The sequence below is a fragment of the Lepidochelys olivacea genome (genome assembly GCF_965140295.1).
Source record: "Lepidochelys olivacea isolate rLepOli2 genome assembly, chromosome: 9".
Taxonomy (NCBI): Eukaryota; Metazoa; Chordata; order Testudines; family Cheloniidae; genus Lepidochelys; species Lepidochelys olivacea.
In genome coordinates, this window is record NC_140419.1 from 89,861,061 (window position 1) to 89,884,749 (window position 23,689).

Consider the following 23,689-nt stretch of genomic DNA (forward strand, 5'->3'; position numbering starts at 1 on the left):
TCCATCTCTTATTAATGAGACACTTTCCCCTCTTCTGGATATATTCTTTGGCTTTTCATTACAGCTAGAACCTCCAGCGCTCTCCAGCCCAGCCGGACTCCTCACAGGCAGCAATGGGGCTTCTCTATGCTCCAGAGTCAGGCTTTGCATGGCTTGGTTTTCAGCCTTCCGGCGGGCGCAGCAAACAGCTATCAGTCTGCTCTGAACAGCCCATCCCTTGATCTGAGAACAAGGCGGTGGTACATATAAAAATTGCTGAAGGGGAAAATGATGTTGCCCAGCTGATAGCCTCTGAAGCTCGCTACCACAGGAAGCCTCTGGGCCATGTTCTGCCCTGGTGTAATCATCGACTTCAAGAGAGTTGCATTTGCTTACATGCAGCTGAATATGGCCTGCTCTGGCTGTGGCTGAATTTTCAACATGTCTGAGGGCCTGGCTCACAATCTCTTATGCCCATTCTACACTGGTTTGGCTCAGGCCTTCAGCTGGTGTCTAGGGCTGTGACTACACTGACTTCGGTGGTGCCACCTTGATTTACACCAGTTGAGGATCTGGCCCTTTGCCATCAGTAGAGTTGATCCAGACTTACACTGGTGTAAGTGGGAGAAGAAGCAAATCTTGTGTCTGAAAAATGTTATTATTGTTCTGGCCTGTATCTGTGCAAGCTCAGATAAGGGTCACTGTTTAGAGTGGAAGCTTTCTGGGGCTGGGACTGTCTGTTCTGTGTTTGTACAGCGCCTTGCACAGTGGGGTCATGGTCCATGATTGGGGTTTCTAGCTGCTACTACAGTATAGCTAACAATAAATAATAATAATTTGATCTCATTCTTGGGGCACCAACCAATCCCCTGCAGGCCATTATACTGGCCTGCATAAATGTCTCAGTGTGGTATGAAGGAGAGGAGGGACACTCTGAGGTCTCAGGTTCTGACCCTTATCAGAGGCCGGGAAGCAGGGTATTGTTTCAAAGTTCTGAGAAGCTGATGTGACAAAGCCTTTTGTTCTGATCTGCTTTTGTAATTGTCTCTGGGGAGGTGTTTTGCCAATGACATGTGCGCATGCATCTGGTTATTTTCCTTTATCATTCTGCATTAAATAATCTCGCTCTGCTGTGGGATGGACAGGAGGAAGATGAAGAAAATATTTTGACTGATCTCTGCGCAGAGACAAATACAGCCCCTCCCTGGTGATGCTGGGTGACTTTCATGCCAATTGCTCCTGTTCATTTTCCATTCCCAGGCTGCTATTTCAGCAAAACCCAGCCAATACTCGCAGCTGAAACATTACATATTTTCAATGCATCTGAGAGAAGAGAGCTCAGCTCAGGGTTAAATAAACATCTCCTGGGTGCAGACAGACAGCTAGGAGGGAATGCAACATCCTCTTGGGGTTGCAGGAGACGAGTGGCTGTTCTGAGAAAGGAAGGCAGGGTCTTTCTGGTCCAAAACACTATGGCAATGGCAGGTCCAGGCCCTCCACTTGAACAAGTGCCTCGGGCTTCCCTTAAATACTTTCTGGGCATCCTTCTCCGGCGAGAAATAAAGTTATAGATAAGCACTGGCGATTGCTGAGTAGCCTGCAGCTCAAACTCCTGGGGGCTGGTTTCCAGCCACAGTGAGCACCCATTGAAGTTAATAGCACCTGGGGGTGCTCAGCACCTCTGGAAACGGGTCCCAAAAGTCAAGCACAAGGCTTTCCGGTTCAGTGTGTGTTCTCAGTGAATTCCGTGAACCTTGGGAAGGATCCTGCAAAATCCTCAATGCTTCTGAAATACTGAGTTCCCCGCTGCTGTGCACAAACCAAGCAGGGCTTCTGCTAGTCGCCAGGAGCCTAGAGTCTGAACTCCTATGGCCCTCAGGGAGGGATTTTCCCAAGAGATTATTGCTGAATCAGCCATCTGGTGGTGGCCGTAGCCCTATATGTCCTGTGCAGACACACAGGTCCCTTCTGCTTCCCTGGACATCTAGTCTGCCTGCTAAAGCACCATCCCCAATCTCCATCTCTGGCCCCAGCTTCCCTACAGAGAGTGAATTTCTCAACCGCCTCCTCCATTCTGTGCTTGGAAAGTTGCCCTTTGGCTCCCCCTCCTGGCTTTCCCAGTCTAAATGTGTGTGGGGGGGAGGGGGCAGGTAATGGAGCTGTGCTGGGGGAGGGGAGGAAGGGGGCAGTGTCAGATAAGTCAGCAGGGGCAGGGGCTGTGATGAGGGGCAGGATGGGGCCTCCCTCCCATGTGTTACTTTGCACTGGGACCCACAAACCCTGGGGCCAGCCCTGCTCTTACATTGGCTGTTTAGGAGAAGCACAAAAACTCACCATGTATGAGGCACAAGGGGCCCTTGTTTTACCCATTTCTGACCCTGCACTCCCTGTTGTCCCTGTGTCCATTCTGTTACATCCAGCCTGGCCCTTCGCTAGTATCAGTGTAGGTGGGGCTGAGCCATCCTCCCTGCGGTTACGGGTGGGTGACTGTGCTGAGACTTTGATCCAGTTCATCTGAGGGGAACAGTTCCCCTCACCAGAAGGTTGACGTGTGTTAATGTTCATTGGCAGACTCTGACCTTTGCATCTGATAGCAGCATTTTGTAACTTTTCGAGCACCAGCTTTCTCTCTTCACTCCGGAGAAGCTGAGCATTAGGAACAGATCCACTTAATGTGTTTTCTGAAACAGCAATGGGATTAATTTCTTTACAGTGGTTGAAATACACTTTGTCTCCAAAATAAGTACATGCTTTGCACTTACATCCGCCTTTCATCCAAGAAGTCAAAGTGTTTTACAAGCAATTACAAGCCTCTTGGGGAGGCGTTATTATCCCTGTTTCACAGATGCCATCTGAGATACAGAGAGGTTAAAGGACTTGATGGCACAATGAGTCAGTGGTAAAATTCAGAATGAGAGACTTAAATTCTATCTAATTAGCTTATCCAGGAGACGGGAAAGAGGTGACTTGTTCACAGTTCCTAACGGAGAGAAGATTTTTGCTAGTATGGGGTTCTTTATAATCTAGCAGAGATAGAACAGGATCCGTTAGAAATAAGCTTTTTAATAGTGAATGTAATTAGCCATCAGCACAACTCAAATAGGGATGTGGTGCATGATTCATTACTTGCAGTTTTTAAATCAAGACTGGATCTCTTTCTAGCAATTAGGGGATAAAAGTCCCAAAAGTGACTAAGTGACTTAGGAGCCTAAATAATATTTGCAAGTCGCCTAGGAGCCTAAGTCTCATTGAAAGCCAATGGGACGTTGGTCAGGTCTACACGAAGAGTGTTTTCCCAGGGTAGGTAGACCATATACTGTACTGCCAAAGCGCTCCTTGTGTGGGTGCCGTTTATACTGGCAAACCTACTTTTGCCAGCATCTTCCCGGCGCCCTGAGCCAAAGTACAGGTTTGCCGATAGAACTGCATCAACATGAGGGGTCTCTGCCGGTGCGACTGTGTTGGTCAGGGATCACACCTCTTCAGACCCTGACCAACGTAGCTCTGCTGGCAGAAGTCTGTAGTGTGGACCGGGCCTTAGGCTCCTAAGTGCTTAAGTCACTTTTGAAAATGGGTCTTGGTCAGGTTTACACTACAAAATTTTGCTGGTGTAGCTATGTCGATTCAGAGTGTGAAAAAATCACCCCCAGCTGACACAGCTATGCCGGCAACACCTCCCTGGTAGACGTGGCTTGTATCAGGGAGGTAGTTGAACTATACTCCTTTTGCCAGAATCAGTTCCGTCTCCGCTTGGGTCTTTGCCAGTATACCTGAACTGGAATATAGCTCTATCAGTATAGCTGTACCTGCAAAGCCTCTGTAATGAAGACTAGCCCTTAGGCGCTGAAGTCACGAAGGGTATGTCTGCTTGGTAAAAAATGACCCGTGACAGCAAGTCTCAGAGCCTGGGTCAACTGAATAGGGCTCGTGGGGCTCACGCTTCTGGACTAGCAGTGTAGCCATTCAGGCTTGGTCTGGAGCACAGGCTCTGAGACCCACCCCCAGGTTTCAGAGCCCATGCTCCAGCCCGAGTGGGAATGTCTGCGCTGCTATTTTTAGCCTTGTAATGTAAGCCCAAATTAGTTGACCTGGGCTCTTGGACTCGCAGCCGTGGGTCTTTTTCTGCAATGTACCCTAAGGACTTTTGAAAACTTTAGCCCTAGTCTACCTCAACCAGAAGCTACAGGCTTGATGCAGCAATTACTGGGTGCAGTTCTGTGTCTAGTGTTATGCAGGAGGGCAGATTAGATCATCATCTTGATCCCTTCTGGCCTTAACGTATATGAATGGATCTTCCAACTCCCAGTCTTGTGCCTTAGCCATTCGACCATCCTCTCAGAGATTTAGCACAGGATAAGGCTGCACTTAGCCTCCAAAGCATCATTTCTTGTTTTATCCTTTTTCAGTCAGCTATAGCGAAACAGTGATTGTTTTGTAATGGGCCAACCACAGTTCCAAACCCCCGCGAAATGGGGGACCTGTTTAACGTCTTGGATGCACAAACGGCATGCTGTTAGGATGTAGCTAAAAGCTCAGCTGAATGAGCCTGAGCTGGTTTTTTTGGTGGCTGCTATTCTGTGCTCCGAATTCTGAGCAAATCAAGTACCTCATCCTCATGATAACGAAGAAAATTGGCAAGAAGCAAACCAAGCAGGGATATCTGCCTGAGTTTGCTACCAGCCTGAAACAATAGCTCTTGGACGCGTGAACAGCCCCATTCAAATCAATGGGTTGTTGACTCTGACGCTTGATGGTAATTTTAATGGCAATATCTATTTTACTGCTGACCAAAACATGCAAGAAAGGAGAGCGAGGATGATCAGCTAGTGACACTCAGAGCTGCAAGAAAGGAGATGGATGCTCATAATATGAAGATCTGCACAATCTAGCATGAGTGGCATCTCAGTTGGGTAGGGCTTGGTTTGTGGTTGGGGCTTGGCAGAGACCCACTGCTCTTTTCCCCCAGTTCTGCCCCTGCCCGTCTGCCTGTATGAATTAGGGATTTGAATGTGCTGATGCACACCGTTAACCAGTTTTCACATATGTGCATGGAGCTGTTAGCTATGTATGGATGGGATCTGTGCACCCAGTGCACCAGTGTCCGGAAAGGGCCATCTTTTAGAGTGTAAGGGCTGGTCAGTCTGCATGCCAAGTCCATCCCAGCCGACTCTGCTGAGACAGCCAACAAAGGGGTAATTGGGCGAATGGTTTGTGATCCAGGCATCTGCCCAGTAACACCTGAACTGAGTTTCTTAAAATAATTTTCAGAGGGTAACAACTTTCAGACATTATTGACCTGGGCTGGGCTCAAACCATTAACTTTAAGTCTGTGGTCCTGGCTGTACCGAGAACTGCATGCTTCTGAACCTAAGTGGATTCTCATTTGCTGCAATGAGACTCCATGGAGATACAGGTGGCAGGGATCTGTGTTCCATGCAGGATTGGGGCCTTTGCCTTAAAGATGAATGGCTCACCTCCCATTGCCAGTTCACACGCAGAGGACAAGCAAAGCTTTGTGCATCCAATCTCACTTGTGAAGCTCTAAAATGGTTTTCCTTGCCAAACTGCACTGTAAGTTCATCTCTAAAGCCTGTCGAGCTTTGTGCAAGCACAGACAGGGCTGTTTTCTTGGCTGGCGAGGGAGCTGGGAGACTGCATCTTAAACAGCAGAATTCCCAGGATTGGACATTGTGGGTACATCAGGGATTGTTTATAAAAGTAATAAAACCAAACAACTCAACAAAAGGCAATCAGAATGTGAGGAACGTGCCAAAACACCCCTAGCCACACTGCTGAGATCTTGGCTAAACTCCTGACATGTGCCTTTCTAACCCCCAAGCCTAAAAAATCTGATTTACATCACCCTCCCTCCTCCCTTGTGTCAATGTGGCAAGCAGTCTCATTGAAATTGACATATTTGCTAACCTCACTCAGTTCCTTTCCTCTCCCCCCCATGGTTCTCATGAGCTGCAGCACCGATAAAAACCTCTTTCTTGATCTGTGATTCTAGTCTGTGATGAGGATTGCTAATGCGAGATGTAGCATGCTGGGTAAATCATGTCAGGCCTGGGATGATTTTGAAATCTTGTCTCGTTTGGTTTTGTGCCAGTTGTTACTTGGGGCGAACTTCATGTTTCATCTTTTAGGATTCCAGTTTCGCGTCTCTTTAAACTCTTCTGCGGGTTTATGGGTTTTTGCCTTACCCCAGGGCATGTAGGGCAAAGGAGGAGGAGAAGAGGCTGAGAATTTGGGAGGGGTTGTTTGGGGAGAGGAAAGACGCAGGAGACTTTGGAGGGAGGAAAGAGAGAAGGGAGGCATTTCAGGCAGGAAAGAAGCTGAAGATTTGGAGGAAGGAAAAAGAAAGAGGGGACGAGGGTGTGGTGAGAAGTGAGTAACAGCACAGCAGTATGGGGCAGGAGGGAGGAGAGATGGAGGGATTGGGCAGAAGAAAACAGGAGAAGGAGGAGGTTTGGGAGACAAGGAGGAGAGACTGTGAGAGAAAGAGGAGAGTGAAGGAATTGTGGTGAGATCAGAATGAGAGGGAAAGAAGTGATCTGGGAGAAAAGAAAGAGGGGGCTTTGGAGAGGGAGGGACTTCTGGGGCAGGAGAGAGGGGTATGGGTGGGATGGGAGGATGATAGAGGAGAGGCTGGGGGATGAATAGGGAGAGGGGCGAGTGCCAGAGCTGGAGGATGGGTAGGGCGGAAGAAGGGCAGTGAGAGGATTTGGGAAGAAAGGGAACATGAGCAGATTTTTGGGTTGAGGAAGAGGACAGAATGAGGGGAATAATGGAGGGGTTTATGGGGAAGGAGAGACTAAAAGCACCAGCCAAATCTGCTTCTAGCAAAGCCTAGAGGTGCACAGGAGGGGATCTGGCTATAGACTTCCAGGGAGCCTGGAGGAGGCCAAAGTAAGGGTGTGATTTAAAGCCCACTGGAGTCAGTGGGAGTCTTTCCCTGGGCCTCAGCAGGTTTCAGATTAGGTCCGAAGTGTGTGTGTTGGATGAGAAGAGACGGCTGGGAGTCTGATGGGGGTGGGGCCCCATGGTACTGGGAGAAGATCTTTATTCCTCCCCAAACTTTGCAGACAAAACTACTCCACTGGTTGCAGGCCTGACTGTGCCACTTTCAGTTGCTACCACTGAAGGTTATTTGATGTGAACTGGAGGATCTGATGAACTGACTTTTAATCAGGAAGGAATTTATGTAAGAATTGCCTATTCTTCTCTAGATGATAAACAATGCAAAGGGTCACTGCAGTGTGGGGAATGCACGGGAGAAAAATAGAATTGCAAAAAAGTGATGGTTGTTTGACTCTGTCTGTGTGACTCTGTTACTAATGTCAGGCAAATAATTGCAGAGTGCAGTGTAAAATTCTTCTGCAAATCCCAGCGGAGGTGGACCCTATTCAAGTAAAATACCATCTAACACATGTGCATCATCTAGCTTTTTGCAATTAGATTTCTTGACTCTGGGAAGGTTTTTAATGGATCTACAAGGTGAACTTGTGCCCTCAAGGACTGGGCGGGGAAGACACCAGCGAAAGGAGGACACTCAGGCCTAAGAGTAGTAAACTATGCTTTATTGAAGGAAGGAAGAACTTACGCTCCAGTCTGCGCGGGGAGCCCCTAGGACACGCGGAGGGGCTGCAGGGGACTCTGGCCGTTTGGGACAGCTGACCAGGCAGGACTCCACCAGGGAGGAGTCCTCTGCGGCGCTATATTCTCCGTGCTTATCTTGGGGTTACATGGGGTCACAGCTGGCTACATTCTTATACGTATGATTTGTGCTTATTACATAAACTGACTCATTTACAGGCAAAAATATGCTGAGCTATGCTACAATATCTTTTGGCAGGGTCTGTCGGACAAAGTTAATTGAAACTGCCTGCATCCTCTGCTTACCTCCAGTCACATACTCAGTCCACCACTTAGCTCCTCGCCAATCTTCCGCAACCTTGCCCCTACAGTACTGTAGCACACTGAACTGCAAACCCTACCCTGTTAGAGGTGCAATCCACTGTACTGCATTTTAAATTGCACTGAGGTTTAAAGTACAGTGCACGGGATTACATTATTGAATAGTATTTATTTTACTCTCATATTAGGGATGTCTTGCCTACACATCCCACAGTTAGCTGTGTGAGTGTTTGGCTTCAGGAGCATTGGTTTCCTGCAAGGTAACCTTGATCCAGCCAGGTGCAGAGAGCCTTCAACTCCCATTAAAGTTCATGTGAATCAAGGATATTCAGCACCTGGCAGGATTGCGCCCTAACAACTTTGGCAGGCAGTGAGGTGCAATTTTTAAACCTTCTACAGGAGTGTGCTGTGTTTTAAAACATGGTTTTTCCCCTTTAGATGAAACATTAAGGCACTCACATTACTATGTCACATTATGGGCTGGTCTACACTGGAAACTCACAGTGGCATAAAATCCACCCCCCTGAGAGACGTAGCTATGCCAACTTAACACCCAGCAGTGCTAGGTCAACGGAATAATTCTTCCATCATCCTAGCTACCTCCTCTCCTCTCCGACCCCTACCCCTCGTGTGGAAAGTTAAGCATCTGCATAAGTCTCTGCAGGATCAGGGGGTCCGCACACTCAGAAGAGTTTACAGTAACTATATATCAGGATTTTCCCACACCAGATCCATGAGCCAGCCTAATTTACACATATACAACTCAGTCAGACTTGGCCCCTTTGCTACACCATTGAGTCATTGGCCTCCCACCTTTGTTCTGCAAAGTCTTGATTGCCCAATTATTCTATTTTCCAACAAACATCTTCACCCCTTCTCTCCTGCCACTCCTTATGCAGGGGAGGAGCTCTCCCTAAATAACCTCACAGCCAGCCCATTGTCCTCTTTCAAGTCCTTAAACTCCTTTCTGCCTGGATGCCTACAAAAAGCTGGACAATGGGTAGGCAGCTGGTTTGCTGAGCACTGTTTTTCCAGCTGACCCGTGTTCCATTGTCTCCTCATGCTCTCCTTTTCTGTTTGTTGTATCCCTGCATTGTCTGTGGTCTCCCACTTAGTTTGTAAGCTCTTGGGGAAGGTACTGTCTCTTTGTTACATGTTTACACAGTGCCTAGCACAGTGAGGTCCTGACCTTTAGATGCTACTATAATATCAATAATAATCTGCCAGTTTAGACAGCTATTCCAAAAAAAGGTGCAATCCATGTTTTTTTAAAAGTAAATAAAGTTTGTATTTTAGCAGAGAATGAGCTACATTCCCAACTGCCCAATCTACAGGGGCAAGTTCTCAGAGACGTAGGGATATTATTCCTTGTGTCTCCAGGCCTGATCTATCCCATTGGACTCAAAGGGAGTGTTTGCTTTGATTTTCAATGGAGTCTGCCTGCATATAGTTCATTTACAGGGTTAGGACCGAAGAGCCCAATCCTGTAAGCATGCATTAGAGAGAGGATTTACAGGACTGGCCTCTACAACCATCAGCAAAAAATGAAAATAACATATGCAAGGTGGGCATATGGGGCATTGGTGTGAAATAAATTGATGGTGAAATAAATTCTCGGGGGAAACCGAGAAACCTAGTGAACACTCAGCAGTTCAGTTATCATTATTTTACTACACAGCTGTGAGAAACGAACAGGATAAAACACAAATCTCATAAAACATGACTGGTTTTGAGTTTTACTTATGAATATGAAGCTCAGGCCAGGTTTGCCAGCAGCTTTGCTGAAGCTCCCAAACTTCTCAAGCCAGACTGGGACGATTTATGGTTTTACATTGACACCAGTGATTCCTTGCGTGGTTTTGACACAAAATCAGCAGAAGCCTTGGATTTAGAGAAAGATTTGCTTTGAGATTTGGGATTTGTTTGAAAGTGAAACTCAGAGTGGAATTTGGTGGGTGTAATCACAAATGGATAGAACCTGGGTAGACTTTGCACCAGCCCTTCCTAAAGGAAACACCCAAGTTTTACCCAGAACTAGTTGAATATGCTGAATCTGAATGTTTCCTCTTCTCTTTAAAGCTGTCCTAGTCCACTTTAAATTCTAGAGGTTCAAGATGGGATCCAAATGAAAAACTCTGGATCCAAACACAGTGTTACCGACCCCAAGAACCCACAAATCATGAGTCATCCCAAGATATTTAACAATAAATTTGAAGTTATCTTTACTTGACTTCTGGATTTTGAGATTTTACCTCCCCACTCTCAAGCTTTTCTCTGCAGCATTGGGGGCTAGAAACTCAACTTATTTTTTAAATAAAAGCTCAGAGTCTCACCTAATCACATAACTCCAGGAGCCCAGACATGTAGAAAAACGGGAAACAGGGCAAGTACCCTGAACTTTGGGGAAGAAAGTACTGGGAGTTGAACGCCACATGTTTCTCTCATCTCTGCAATGAGTTTAAAAAAACCTCAGATCTCGCCAATGCCCCTAAACCACATGGGTGTGAGCTGCAGCATGTGACCCAGCCCTGGAGCCCCGCTTTGCAACTGGCCCGTCCGCAGCGCTGGCTGGAGCCAGAACGGAACACCCCAGAACTCTGGGGATCAGCAGGGCTGAACCGTGCAACGATGACCTGCAAATGGAAGAACGCTTTGGAAACAACCTGTCCCAGCGAACGGGATGGGATCTGTGACGGCCGGGCTCCGTGCAGAGGCCACTGGGCATCGCTGCCAGGTGGCCCTGCACTGATTTAGCAGGAACTAGCCATTGCTGTTACTGGGCTTGTTAATGGTTCTCTGGCTGCCCCCCTTCTCCCGCACTCGCCCACCCGATCGGGACCTTTGCTGAAGCCCCGCAAGCCCCCGGATGCTGCTGGGGCCGGGAGGGGGGGGGGGAAGAGACACTGGCTGCCCGCCGGGCTGGCACCCCCGGGCCCTCCTCCTGTGGTGGGGCGCAGGATCCCCGCCGAGCTGGGCAGGGGAAGCCTTGCGCAGGCGCCAGCGGCCGCCTCCCGAGCAGCTGCCCCGGGCATGGCCAGGCGGGCTGCGCTGGGGGACGCGGCCGCGGCTGGGCGCAGAGGGCCGGGGAGGAGGCGCCGCGCTCCTGCCTCCTAGGCGCTCGCTCGCCCCCGGCGCCCGGCTGGGCAGCGCAGCGGCAGCCGGCAGCATGCGCCAGTCCCTGACTCCGCAGCGCTCCAGCGCCGTCCCCCTGCCTGACTCCGCGGGTAAGTGCCCCCCGCCGGGCCGGGCGCTGCAGCGGGCAGTGCCGGGGGCTCGGGGCGCGGCGGGATTGCAGGCAGCCCCCTGCCCCTCGCCCGCTGCCCGCCCCGGGGAGGGCACGTCCAGCCCCGCTCCCCCTGCCCCGGGGCCGGCTGGCGGGTCCCCTGGCCGGGCCGGCGGCGCCCTCGTTGCTCTGCCCGGGCGCCTGGCGCTCTGGGGGAAGCGGGCAGGTCCGATGGCAGCCGGGCGAAAGGCGGGTCGCTCAGCTCCCCGCAGCGGCCCCCTCTCCCCCGTTTACACCGGCAAGGCCCCGCTCCTGCCAGGGAATCGGGTTGATGCCGAGAGAGAGGCGTGGGGCCTGCTGCGCGGTGCAAATCGCTGGCAGTCGGCGGGGTTCCCTCCCTCGCCTTGCGATGCGATGCGATCCGGCCTGGGACCGGAGGTTCCGTCTGCGGCTGGCGCTTCTGTGAACGCGCCAGTCCAGGGGCCCAAGCCCCCGGCCCCTTGCACAGCCACACCAGTGGCGGCATGAGCAGGCAGCAAGTGGTTCAAATCATCCTTTTCTCCAGGCTTGCCTCGGTGGGGCTTCTAAACTTCTTGTTACTGGCCACATTTTGCAAAGCGTTGGCGAGCAGTGGCTTCTCTTTACGCTGGCGCTGGCCGTCCCTCCCTCCTGCCCATTGGTAGTGCCCACAGAGGATTTTTTAAAAATCTGCACATTTTTAAGAGCAAGTTTAATCATTTGGTTCTCGAGCATGGCTCTGAAATCCATTTTCCGTTGAATATGGTGTCTAACACAGGACAATGCAGGTTTACAACAAACACTATATGGTTAGGTAGCTTCCCGTTTGCAATTGGAGCAGCATGTTTCAGGAAATGTTGCAGAGTTCATAGCCTCTCTCCAAGCGCTTTCCCCCTTATCTCCCTAATTTGGTGCGGAGCAGGAAGCTAATGTGTTTTTCAGCCTTTTTATGCATCAGGAACACTACCTGCTCTTGCTTTATGCTTTAATGAAGCGCTAATTCTGGGTCAGGTTCTGCAGTGATGGGGAATGCTGTAGACTTGTTCTTGAGAGCCACTGAATATATAAACATTGTTTTGTGCAAGCGGCAAAGAGCCCTGTGGCACCTTATAGACTAACAGACATATTGGGGCATAAGCTTTCGTGGGTGAATACCCACTTTGTCAGACACATGTAGAGCGCCTTGTTTTGTGCAAGGTTTGTTTGAAAGGGTGTTTGTGCAGAAGTCACAGCTCAGGGTACAAGGTGGGTGACAATGTCTTACAGCGGTAAAAGTAGCTTGTGCTAGAGATATTGTGAGCCTGAGCCAGATAATAACAATACCTTTAAATGGCATACCCTTCCTTTTTCCGTCCCCTTTTCGTCCAGTGAGCTGGCCCACACTAGACGTCCCGCCTCCCCCCAAGTATCACTTTTGGCCATATGCTTTCATGGGGCTGTTTGGCTATTTTGAAAGAGATTTTTTAAATCTATTTAATTTATCCTTATGAGAATCATGACAAATAAATATATTTTTCATGCCTCTTTCTTGTTTTAGAGGAAGATATGCTTTAATGCGGTGATCACAAATCTAAGTATGTTCAATTAAATAATTGCACAAAACCACTAGTACAATTCTAAATAAAGGAAATGAATGGTAAAAAGGCTTAATGACCAAGGAATAAGTGTTAAATATGTGCTCATTGTGTGCCATCTTCTCCACTTCTGATAATCATTTTATCTTTTAGTCAATGGTCGAATGATATACACATGACAATACAAATAAAGATAAACTACCCTAAACTTTTAAAAGTGACCTAAGAAACTGGTGTTAGCTTGTTTCTTCCAGTGGGGATATGTGTTATATATTAAAGAGTTGTGAATATCAGGACTCCTAAGGTTTAAAATGAATTATCTTTTTGAAGGACAGACGTATTTTAAATACGTTAGCAAAATGTACAACACAAACAGCACTGATCTCTATCTCCTCCTTTCTCCTTCCCAAAACAATTAAGCATGCATTCAAACCCATTTGCATGCTATTTTATATATTAAACCACTTTAAGTTTACATTCAAGCTAGCTTGTGTATTAACCGTTGATTAAAGTTGGTTAATACAGCAACTCTGTATGAGACAAAATGCAGGACTAATTTAAGTTATTCTTTTATAAAAGAGTTGATGGCATTTTTTACTTTTCTTTCCACAAGCTCTACCCATTTGACTAAGTTAAACCTGTAAGTCTTTGAGAATTTGAGGTATCCATCTGGAATGTAAATTTATAAAAATAATTAAATTGGGATTTAATAAATAAAATACAAACAATGGAGCATTAGGGAAAGCTAAATTTTAGTATTTGTCAGGCAGTAAATACAAAGAAAATGTTCTCCTTAAAATTCAACAGATTTGAAATGCTTTAGCAGGGCATATTTTGCATTGTTAACTTATTTGACACATTTAGCAAAATACAAAACAGAAAAATACTTAGCCATCTATACACATGCACACTAATTCATCCTGTAGCCAATAAAAGCCAGGGCCTGGTGATAAGATCTGGCCTGGATATTAGGAGCCACTTTGACTATCTTTGAAGGAAGTGGCTTTAGGGGAAGCTGTTTGAAATAATTTTTTTTTTTTATTGAAGCAGTTTTGTACCTGTTCTTTGTTCGTTAACGTTAGCGTGGGTAAGCACTTGTACTAGAGATGCTCTCCCCAGTCTCATGCTGTTATCTCATGAGGCATTGTTCCCCTGAGTTTTTGCCAATCTTTCAAGGCCTTTTTTCATAGGATATCAGAAATATTAAACAAATCAATAACGTTAACAAAGGAGGAATGAGCATCCACCCTGGAGCGGAACTCATCCCCCTACCACAGTGACAAATTGTGTTAGTTCTGAAATGTACGGTATGTAGAAACTTTTTTCCCTAGTGGGTGGCACTTTCAGACTGCTTTTAAAAAGTTAAAGGACTTCACTGAAGTTGATGGCTCCGGGGGGGGGCGGGAGGGAGGGAGGGATGCCAGTGCGTGGAATGGTGAAACTACAGGAAAAGTTAACTGGTCAGTGGTATGCAGAGCTAAGGGCCAAATATTTGTAGCTGGCTGGCTGTCGCTGTGCATGATAACTGACCATGACGTCTGCAGCTAAAGTTAATTCAATCAGCCTGGAACCGGAATATTACTGGTATAGAATCATAGAATATCAGGGTTGGAAGGGACCTCAGGAGGTCATCTAGTCCAACCCCCTGCTCAAAGCAGGACCGATCCCCGACTAAATCATCCCAGCCAGGGCTTTGTCAAGTCTGACCTTAAAAACTTCTAGGGAAGGAGATTCCACCACCTCCCTAGGTAACAAGGTATTATTCCTTGATCCTGCAACCCTTACTCACATGAGTAAACCTGATTTACGTATGCAGTCCCAATGAAATCAGTGGGAGTCAGAAATACTTGCACAAGTAGAGGTGACAAAATTGTGATCCCAGTGGCTGTTCAACAAGATGCTGAAGTGTGTGGTACGGCGATGTCATCTGATGCAATGGGACGCTGATCAGGCTGCCCTGATGTCACTGTGTGTAGGGAGGGAAGAGGGAACCTTAAAGACTTTCTGTGATACACAGTGAAATGCAATGTACTGGTCAGTGACCATTTGAGAGATCTACAGAAAACTGGTTTCTTAATGGAGGTGGCCTTCTTAAGGGCTTGTCTACAAACACAAGGTGTTCCACTTTCACTGTATAAGTAGAGTTAAAGCAGTACAATCCATCTTGTGAGCATGCAGTTTTCCTAGTATAAGGGAGTTTTTTACTGGTATTCCTGTATGGGAAGGGGAATAAACTGTACTGTTAAAAGGCACCTTTATATTGATAAAACTGCATCCATAGTAAGGGTTGTACCAATGTAACTATTTAGCTAACAAATCATACCCCTAACCTACATAGTTATATATCAATACAAAATCTTTATATAAACCATGAAGAAAAGCTAATTGGGATTACATCTGGTGTGCCTGGGGAATATGACCTCAAGACAGAAGGCTGTCTCATAAGGCTGATTGCTGTATAGGTTTCACTGTATTTAAAGTGAGGGGGGGGAATGGGGCGTGTCTGGACCAGCACTTCTCTGTCTCTGTACAGGGAGCTTTGAGTGTGGGATTCTCCTCTGTTAGGCTGGTCCTTTCTTCTCCCAGCAGAGTTAGCAGTTCCTCTGGGCTGGTTCTTTATAATACCAGATGGAGACTATTGGGGAAGCCCTTAGAATGTTTAGAAGTTGCTGTTTGGGTGATTCTAAGAACCACAGACTTCACATAACTTGGATTTAGAATCACCCCGACAGCTCCCAAGAGCACTTGCAATCTAGAAAGCCAGGCAGGGAAACCTTTGGAAATATGTTATCCTGCTGGCTGGACTCGACTTGTACTCAGCTATGTTTACATAATTTATAAAATTTAATTAGAAGAATTGATCAGCAAAGTGATTTAAACTTTGCAAAATATACATTGAATAAGTAGGGTTAAAATAGTGTTTGAACATCACAACTGGTTTTCCTGCTGGCAAAGGAATCATTACTTTATATTTACACTCTTTCAGGCACCCTATACATATTTAAACTTATTTTTAAAAAATCTAGTCCATAATCTAAGGATTTATAGGCAGTTTATATACATTTTAATAATCCACAAATTCATTTTACAAACAGCATCTAAAAATACCAGCAGCTTAGTTATAGTTTAATATTTATGACCTGGGATGAGGAAAAATGGTTGTTATTAATGCCCATTTACATAGAAGATTGTGGATACCTGTATTTATTATCATGTGATGAGATCACCTTTTAAATACTTCACTTTTAAAGTGGATGGTGGCTGTTTAATTTAACAAAAGCAAATAGACTAAATAATAATTTATTTAATACATGTACTAGTAATAAAATAATATTAATTGTCACAGACATTAAGGGCTAGATCTGGTGTAAATCAGCATAAATCCACTGATGGCAAATGAGCTATGGAGATTTACACCAGCTGAGATCCATCGCTATATATCCAAACAGTGAGAGATATAACTTAATTCCAGACCTACAGTGGTTCATATATTCAGCTAAAGTGAGAAATGGCTGACGGAAATAAAAAAGAGCTGAATATTACATTGTCAGAGAGAAAATCAAGCTTTGACAGCATGTGGTGGTGGGAGGGTGACCAGATGTCCCGATTTTATTGGGACAGTCCCGATATTTGGGGCTTTATATGGGCTCCTATTACCTGTCACCCCCGTCCTGATTTTTCACACTTGCTATCTGGTCACCCTAGGCGGTGGGAGGGGGACTTCGGGAAATGGTTGCTGTTCCCAGATGGAATTAGCGAATTCTATTGTGTATGTGTGTTTTTAGGGTCATTCAATAGAAGAAAAAGAAATTCCCTCTACGTAACTGTGACTCTCCTCATTGTGTCAGTATTAATTCTTACGGTGGGCCTAGCTGCTACAACAAGAACCCAAAATGTGACTGTTGGAGGTTATTACCCTGGGGTTATTGTAAGTATAGAACTCGTAGGTAGGTCTAGAAAACTTATTGCCTACAAAGTCGTTTGTAATGCTGCAAATGTTATAAAAGGGTGACCCTCTCCTAAATACTAACGTCTGCTCAGCTACTTTATTGCCATTTATTATGTATTATTGTTTTGCACATTCCAACTCATGTCCATGTGAAAATCCCATCCAGTCAAATTGCGGTCTTCTCCAATCTAGGCTTGCGCAATAATGATATGTTGATCTACACAGCTCCAAATCCTCCAGATAAATGTGATTTTTGGCTGACATATGGTTTGTTATAAAACATTTTTAGTTTGCATAAGTCTGATTCATCCAGTGTGGGGTAAGAGAGAGATGCCAAAAACAGCTGGGAAATCAAGGCCCAAAACATTAGTTCCGCTGAGCTCATGTGTGTAATCGTGTATAAAGTTACATTCAAAGTTGTTTACAGGGTCACAGCCCCAGACTGGAAAAAACTAGGAACAGTTGAAGAAGCGGAAAGAAGTTAGTGCTAGATTTCTTCATTTTACAAGCTGACAAGGGATTGATCCATGTCAAAACTGTTAGCATGCCAATTTCTATTTTAAAATTAAAATGGGAAAATAAGATCCTATCACAGACCTCTTGAAAGTCATTCATAAAGCGTAAACATTTATTTAGTGATGGGAATATGATTTTGGAGCCTAAACACTTTGAAGTTCTCTGGTTGGAAGCCAGAGCTGATTGCTAGCGATTGAAAGTTGTTACCTTTTTACAGCTGTCTGGACTATATGAGGAGTGTTGTTAATCTCAATAGAGTTTGTACCTCCAATGAAAAAGTGTCTCCATCAGCAAAAAAACCAAAACCCTTCACTGTTCCCATTGGCACTCAGATTCTTGAGGGCACTGATTTAATTAACATACTCAGCGTAGCAGGCAGGGCCACCTGACTATTCAGATTGCATCCCTGCCTGTTAGTTTGTTAATCAGCTGGATGGAAATGTGCGGTGACCTCACGTACCTTTCTGCACATGAGAACATTGTAATCTGTTGCTGCGTTATCCAGTACATACTTAAAATAGCCAGTGTTTCACAACGCTCTGGAGTTTCTCTTTACTCCTTCAAAGAGACTGCTGGAAGGTATGCACATGCTATGAGATTTCCCAAAGAAGCTAGCTTCTATAGCTCCAGAGGAATGGCTTCGTTCTGATTGTAGCACCCTGGGAAAGTCTTGTTCACACATTTGAATTGCAATAGAACATGCCGAAGTGCAGATTATTCAATGCCCTTGTTATGGCAGAGGACGAAAACCCTAATCCATTGAGTTAACAATTAGTTTTTTTCTGAAAACAGGCGAGTTTTTGGCTCTGTTTGGATATTTTTTCCATAAGGGACTCATTCGGTCACATTCTATTCTTAGTCCCATTGATTTCCCTGGGAGATCTGTGCAAAGATCAAAGGGAGAATTGTTTCTGTAGGAAGTCATCGTTAAACACAGACATATTAATAATACTTAGCACTTTTCATCCAGTAATCTCAAAGTGCTCTATAGTCTATGAGTAAGTAATACCCATTTTATAGATTGGCAACGGAAGCATAAGGAGGTTAAGTGATTTGTTTTAGGTCATGCAGGAGAACTGTAACAGTTCTGAGTAGGAACCCAGGCGTCCTGAATGCAGTGTCTTGTTTAAAAGAAAACTCATTTATATGCTATCTCTCACCTACTTAGTTAATTTGTGTGGAGTCCTACGTTTTGTTTGAAGTTTGTAATAATAGATTTTACACTATTCTACAGTGCTGACAGTGTTTCTAATAACTGATTGGCTTAGTACTAATTTTTTTCTTTCCTTTATTTTGTCTGTTCTGTGCAAACAGAGTTTACCAAGGTGGCTGATGAAGAACTGTGTTAAATTGATGTTTGTCTGAATCAAGTGATTACTTCCTTGGGCTTTTGTTCTTCTTGTGGGAATTTCAATAAAAATGTACCCTGGGTTGCTTTTTACTGTTAACATGGGAAACAGAAGGAACTGGGGCCAGATCCTCAGCTGGCATAACTCGGCATAGCTCCATTGACTTCCCTGCCTGTTTACACAAGCTGAGGATCCGGCCTTGGAGATATAGGTAACACAACACACAGTCATGCTGTAGTGTGGGATGCCTAACCTTTGTGACACTGAGGGCTCTGTGGTTTATTTGCTGGGAATGCCTAATTTGTGCATTCACAGAAGGCAGTGTGGCCTGTTGGATGGAGCACTGGCCTGGGACTCAGCAAACCTGGGCTCTGTTCCCAGCTCTGCCACTGGCCTGCTTGGTGACCTTGGGCAAGACGCTTCTGCTCTCTGCGCCTCAGCTTTCCCACGTGTAAAGTGGGGATAATGCTACTCCTTTGTAAAACACTTGGAGATCTACTGGTAAAAGTGCTATTATTGACATAACTTCAGATATGAAAAGTAAAGCACAGCCACCCATTATAACTGCGTTTATGTTTATAGGCCCTGGTTCAACACAGCATTTATGGTGCTTAAGCCTCATTGGCTTCAGTGAGACTTCAGTATGTCTGAAATTAAGAACATAAGAATGGCCATACTGGGTCAGACTAATGGTCCATCTAGCCCGGTATCCTGTTCCGACAGTGGCCAATGCCAGGTGCTTCAGAGAGAATGAACAGAACAGATAATCACCAAGTGATCCATCCCCGGTCGCCCAGTCCCAGTTTTTGGCAAACCGAGGTTAGGGACACTTCAGAGCATAGTTTTGCATCCCTGCCCATCTTGGCTAATAGCCGTTGATGGACCCATCCTCCATAAATTATCTAGTTCTTTTTTTAATGCTGTTATAGTCTTGGCCTTCACAAAATCCTCTGGCTGTGCGTTGTGTGAAGAAATACTTCCTTTTGTTTGTTTTAAACCTTCTGATTATTAATTTTATTTGGTGACCCCTACTTCCTGTGTTATGAGAAGGAGTAAATAACACTTCCTTATTTACTTTCTCCACACCTGTCATGATTTTGTAGACCTCTATCATATCTCCCCTTAGTCATCTGTTTCCCAAGTTGAAAAGTCCCAGTCTTATTAATCTCTCCTTATATGAAAGCTGTTCCATACCCTTAATAATTTTTGTTGCCCTTTTTTGGACCTTTTCCAATTCCAATATATCTATACTATATTATAAATATATATATATTATATATTTCCAATTCCAATATATATCCAATATATGAGATGAGGTGACTAGATTTGCACACAGTATTCAATATGTGGGCGTACCATTGATTTATATAGAGGAACTATGAATTTCTGTTTTATTATCTATCGCTTTCCTAATGATTCTCAACATTCTGTTCGCTTTTTTGACTGCCGCTGCACATTGAGTGGATGTTTTCAGAGAACTATCCACAGGGACTCCAAGATCTCTTTCTTAAGTAGTAACAGCTAATTTAGACCCCATCATTTTATATGTATAGTTGGAATTATGGTTTCCAATGTGCATTACTTTGCATTTATCAGCATTGAATTTCAGCTGCCATTTTGTTACCCAGTCACTCAGTTTTGTAAGATCCCTTTGTAACTTTTTGCAGTCTGCTTTGAACTTAACTATCCTGAGTAGTTTTATATTATTTGAAAATTTTGCCACCTCACTGTTTACCCCTTTTTCCAGATCATTTATGAATATGTTGAACAATACTGGTCCCAGTACAGACTCCTGGGGGACGCCATTATTTACCTCTCTCCACTCTGAAAAATGATGGTTTATTCCTATTCTTTGTTTGCTATCTTTTAACCAGTTACTGATCCATGAGAGAACCTTCCCTCTTATTCCATGACATCTTACTTTGCTTAAGAGCCTTTGGTGAGGGACCTTGTAAAGGCTTTCTGAAAATTTAAGTACACAATATCCTTTGGATCCCCCGTATCCACATGCTTGTTGACCCTCTCAAAGAATTCTAGTGGATTGGTGAGGCATGATTTCCCTTTACAAAAACCATGTTGACTCTTTCCCAACAAATCATGTTCATCTCTGTGTCTGATAAATCCGTTCTTTACTATAGTTTCAACCAATTTGCCTGGAACTGAAGTCAGGCTTACTGGCCTGTAATTGCTGGGACTGCCTCTGGAATCTTTTTTAAAAAATTGGCATCACATTAGCTATCCTCCAGTCATCTGGTACAGAAGCTGATTTAAATGATAGATTACTGTGGTGGGGCGCGTGCCCCACACAGGCAGGAGAAGGGTTAAGGCAGTTTTGGAGAGGCTGCACAGAACCCAGCCAGTCATGAAAGGGCTCACTGGGAGAGCCAATCAAGAGAAGGCTTGCTGGAGCAGCCTATATATAAAGGGCTGCTCAACAGAGCAAAGGCAGTCTCTCCCTGGAGGGCAAGGCAGAAGAAGTGTCTGCAGAGGAGCACTGGAGAAGTAGGGATGCTCTTGGCTGACCATGGCCAGACTGAAGCAAGGGCAGGGAAGGTGGTAGGGCAATAGGGGAAGTGGCCCAGGGAAAGTAGGCAGAGGGAATAGGAGGAGGGGCAGTAAGTGGCTGCCAGCTATAGAGTCCCTGGGCCGGGTGGGATTGGGTCCCCACCTCCCCTTTTTTCCCTACTTGCCAATGAGGAGAGTGGCCTAAATCCAGACTGCAGTTTGCCCCTGAAGCCAGGGGCTAGACTAGAAACTGCAGTTGGCTGCTGAGGCAAGTAGAGGGACCGAGGACGGCCCCTCCCCTGAAACGGGGGAGGCAGTGGGCTGGGGCACAGCCAGAGGAGCATGTCCCAAAGAGGATGCCACGGTCCAGGAGCAACGCAAGTCCAGGAAGTGGTGGAGGAAGTGGAAGTAAAGGCGAGTGAGAAACCTCTAGTAAAAGGCACCCTGGTGGTCCAAGAGAGCTAATTCCCAGCACGACCAGCAGGAGGCTCCGTGGTGGTGTGTCTCCACCGTTATAGTTACATACTACAATTAGTGTTTGAAAATGGATTAGAATTTGGGAGGAGAGTCTGAGGACGTGTCTACACTACAAACTCTGGTTGCCGCAGTTAGGATATTGCCCATGCATGCGCACACTTGGCTCCTTGAGTGGACACTGCGCATACTCACCAGGAGTGCTTGTGTGAATGTACAGTGCAGTGCACCATGGATAGGCATCCCAGTGTGCAACTTGCTATGATCTGGTTCACTGTCTTTTGGGAAATGTTGGTGATGCATTGTGGGACAAAAAACAACTCGCACAGAGGTGACTGGGAACAAGGGGTCATGTTTCCATCGTGCAACTTTCTCCATTCCATAATGCCATCCTTATCCCATCATTTTTGCACCTTTTTTTTAAATCTCACAAACCTGCATGGCACTTCTCACTGTCTGCCATCTCTGACAGACTCATGGAGCCTCCACAGCTCTGCACTACTGTCATCAACAGGACAAACGATCCCCTGATATTTGCAGAGCCAGAGGAAGAAGCGGAGCAGTGGGGGACATGATGATTTTGTGGAGGGAAAGTTTGCTGTCGGACACAGAAAAAAACAATTAAAGGTTATTGGCGGCATTCATGGAGCAGTTGCAGACAGCTGAGTGTTGTGTCTGTGCCCAAGAAACAAGCACTGACTGGTGGGATCGCATTGTAAGGCAGGTTCGGGATGACAAACTGTAGCTGCAGAACTTTCAGATGCAAAAGGCCACATTCCTGGATCTGTGTGCCGAGCTCACCCCAGCCCTCCAGCACAGGGACACCAGAATGACAGCTGCACTGACAGTTAAGAAGTGAGTGACGGTAACTCAGCGAAAGCTGGCAGTGCTGGATTGCTACTAGTCAGTGGGAAATTGTTTTGGAGTTGGTAAATCCACAATGGGGGCTGTTGCCATGCGAGTATGGGGGGCCATTAAACTGCAGGACATAGTGGATGGATTTGCAGCAGTGGGGTTCCCGAACTGCGGTGAGGCAATAGGGATATGCTTGCCGTCTGTTTTAGCACCAGCCCACTTTGCCACAGAGTACATCAACAGGAAGGGCTACTTTTCTGTGGCTATGCAAGGGTTGGTGGGTCATCGGTAAGGCTACGAGTTAGTCACGGAGGTCACAGAATCTTGAGCACCTGGGTGGCGGGGGAGCCCCACAGTTCCCAGCAGCTGCAGGTGGCAGGGGGAACCCCCGCAGCTCCCGGCAGCAGTGGTGTCCCCCCACCCCCAGCGGCTGCATGCGACTCCTAGCCCCTGTGCAGCTGCCCTGCTTCAGGTGGTGTGGGGACCTGCAGATCCCCATTTTGTTGGGTATATTTTTAGTAAAAGCCACAGACAGGTCACGGCTTCCGGGAATTTTTCTTTTTTGCTTGTGACAAAATCTTAGCCTTCATCATCAGGGATACTTCACCAACATCAGTGTGGGCTGGTCAGGGAAGACACTCGCATCTATAAGAGCACAAGGCTGTTCAGAAAGCTGTGAGCAGGGACATTCTTTCCTGACCAGCAGATTACCATTGGGGATGTTGAAGTGCCAATAGTGATCCTGAGGAACCCAGCCTACCCCTTGCTCTCCTGGCACATGAAGCCGTACACCAGCCACCTCACAGCACCAAGGAAAGATTCGCCTACCAGTTCAGGAGGTGCAGAATGACAGTTGAATGTATGTTTGGTAGATTGAAAGGGTGCTGGCGTTGTTTACTCACTGGATTGGATCTCAATGAAAAAGCTATCCCAATGGTTATAGCTTCATGTTGTATCCTGCCCACTATCTGTTAGGCAAAGGGGTAAAAGTTACTGCCAGGGTGGAGGGCCGAGGTGGAGCAGCTGAATTCACACAGCCAGACTGAGTTCACATGGCCAGACTGAGTTTGCACAGCCAGACACCAGGGCTATTAGAGCTCAATGCGGAGCTATGCAGCTGAGGAGGCCTTGAAAGAGCTTTTTGACAGTCAGCTGCAGTAATGTGCTGCGGTGAACTGTGCTCTGTCTGGCCCTGCAGTTCTGGGGGCTGTTAGGAATTGTGTGGTGCTTGGTGTACATTTATGACTATAACCCTGTCTGGTAATGCACCTATTAATTTTGCAGTGCTTATTGTATATTCATAATTATTACTCGGTGTTTGTCACTGATC

The 23,689-nt window shown here is 46.1% G+C and overlaps 1 protein-coding gene across 4 annotated transcripts in view; it reads left to right on the forward strand.

Annotated features, from left to right (window-relative positions):
- The first annotated feature begins 10,849 nt into the window (after positions 1 to 10,849).
- The window catches only part of TMEM255A (transmembrane protein 255A), a 57,126-nt gene continuing 44,286 nt past the window's right edge, over positions 10,850 to 23,689 (forward strand). For 2 of the 4 annotated variants that reach the window (XR_014712946.1, XM_084638768.1), the window contains exons 1-2: positions 10,854 to 11,120; positions 16,497 to 16,639. Coding sequence is in view for 3 of the 4 variants with exons in the window: in XM_084638768.1 (XP_084494894.1) it covers positions 11,063 to 11,120; positions 16,497 to 16,639 (201 nt within the window). In the remaining variant the exon portion in view is untranslated. Of the gene's footprint in view, positions 11,121 to 16,496; positions 16,640 to 23,689 lie in introns of all 4 variants that reach the window. The other 2 variants (XM_084638769.1, XM_084638770.1) reach the window with 2 other exon arrangements.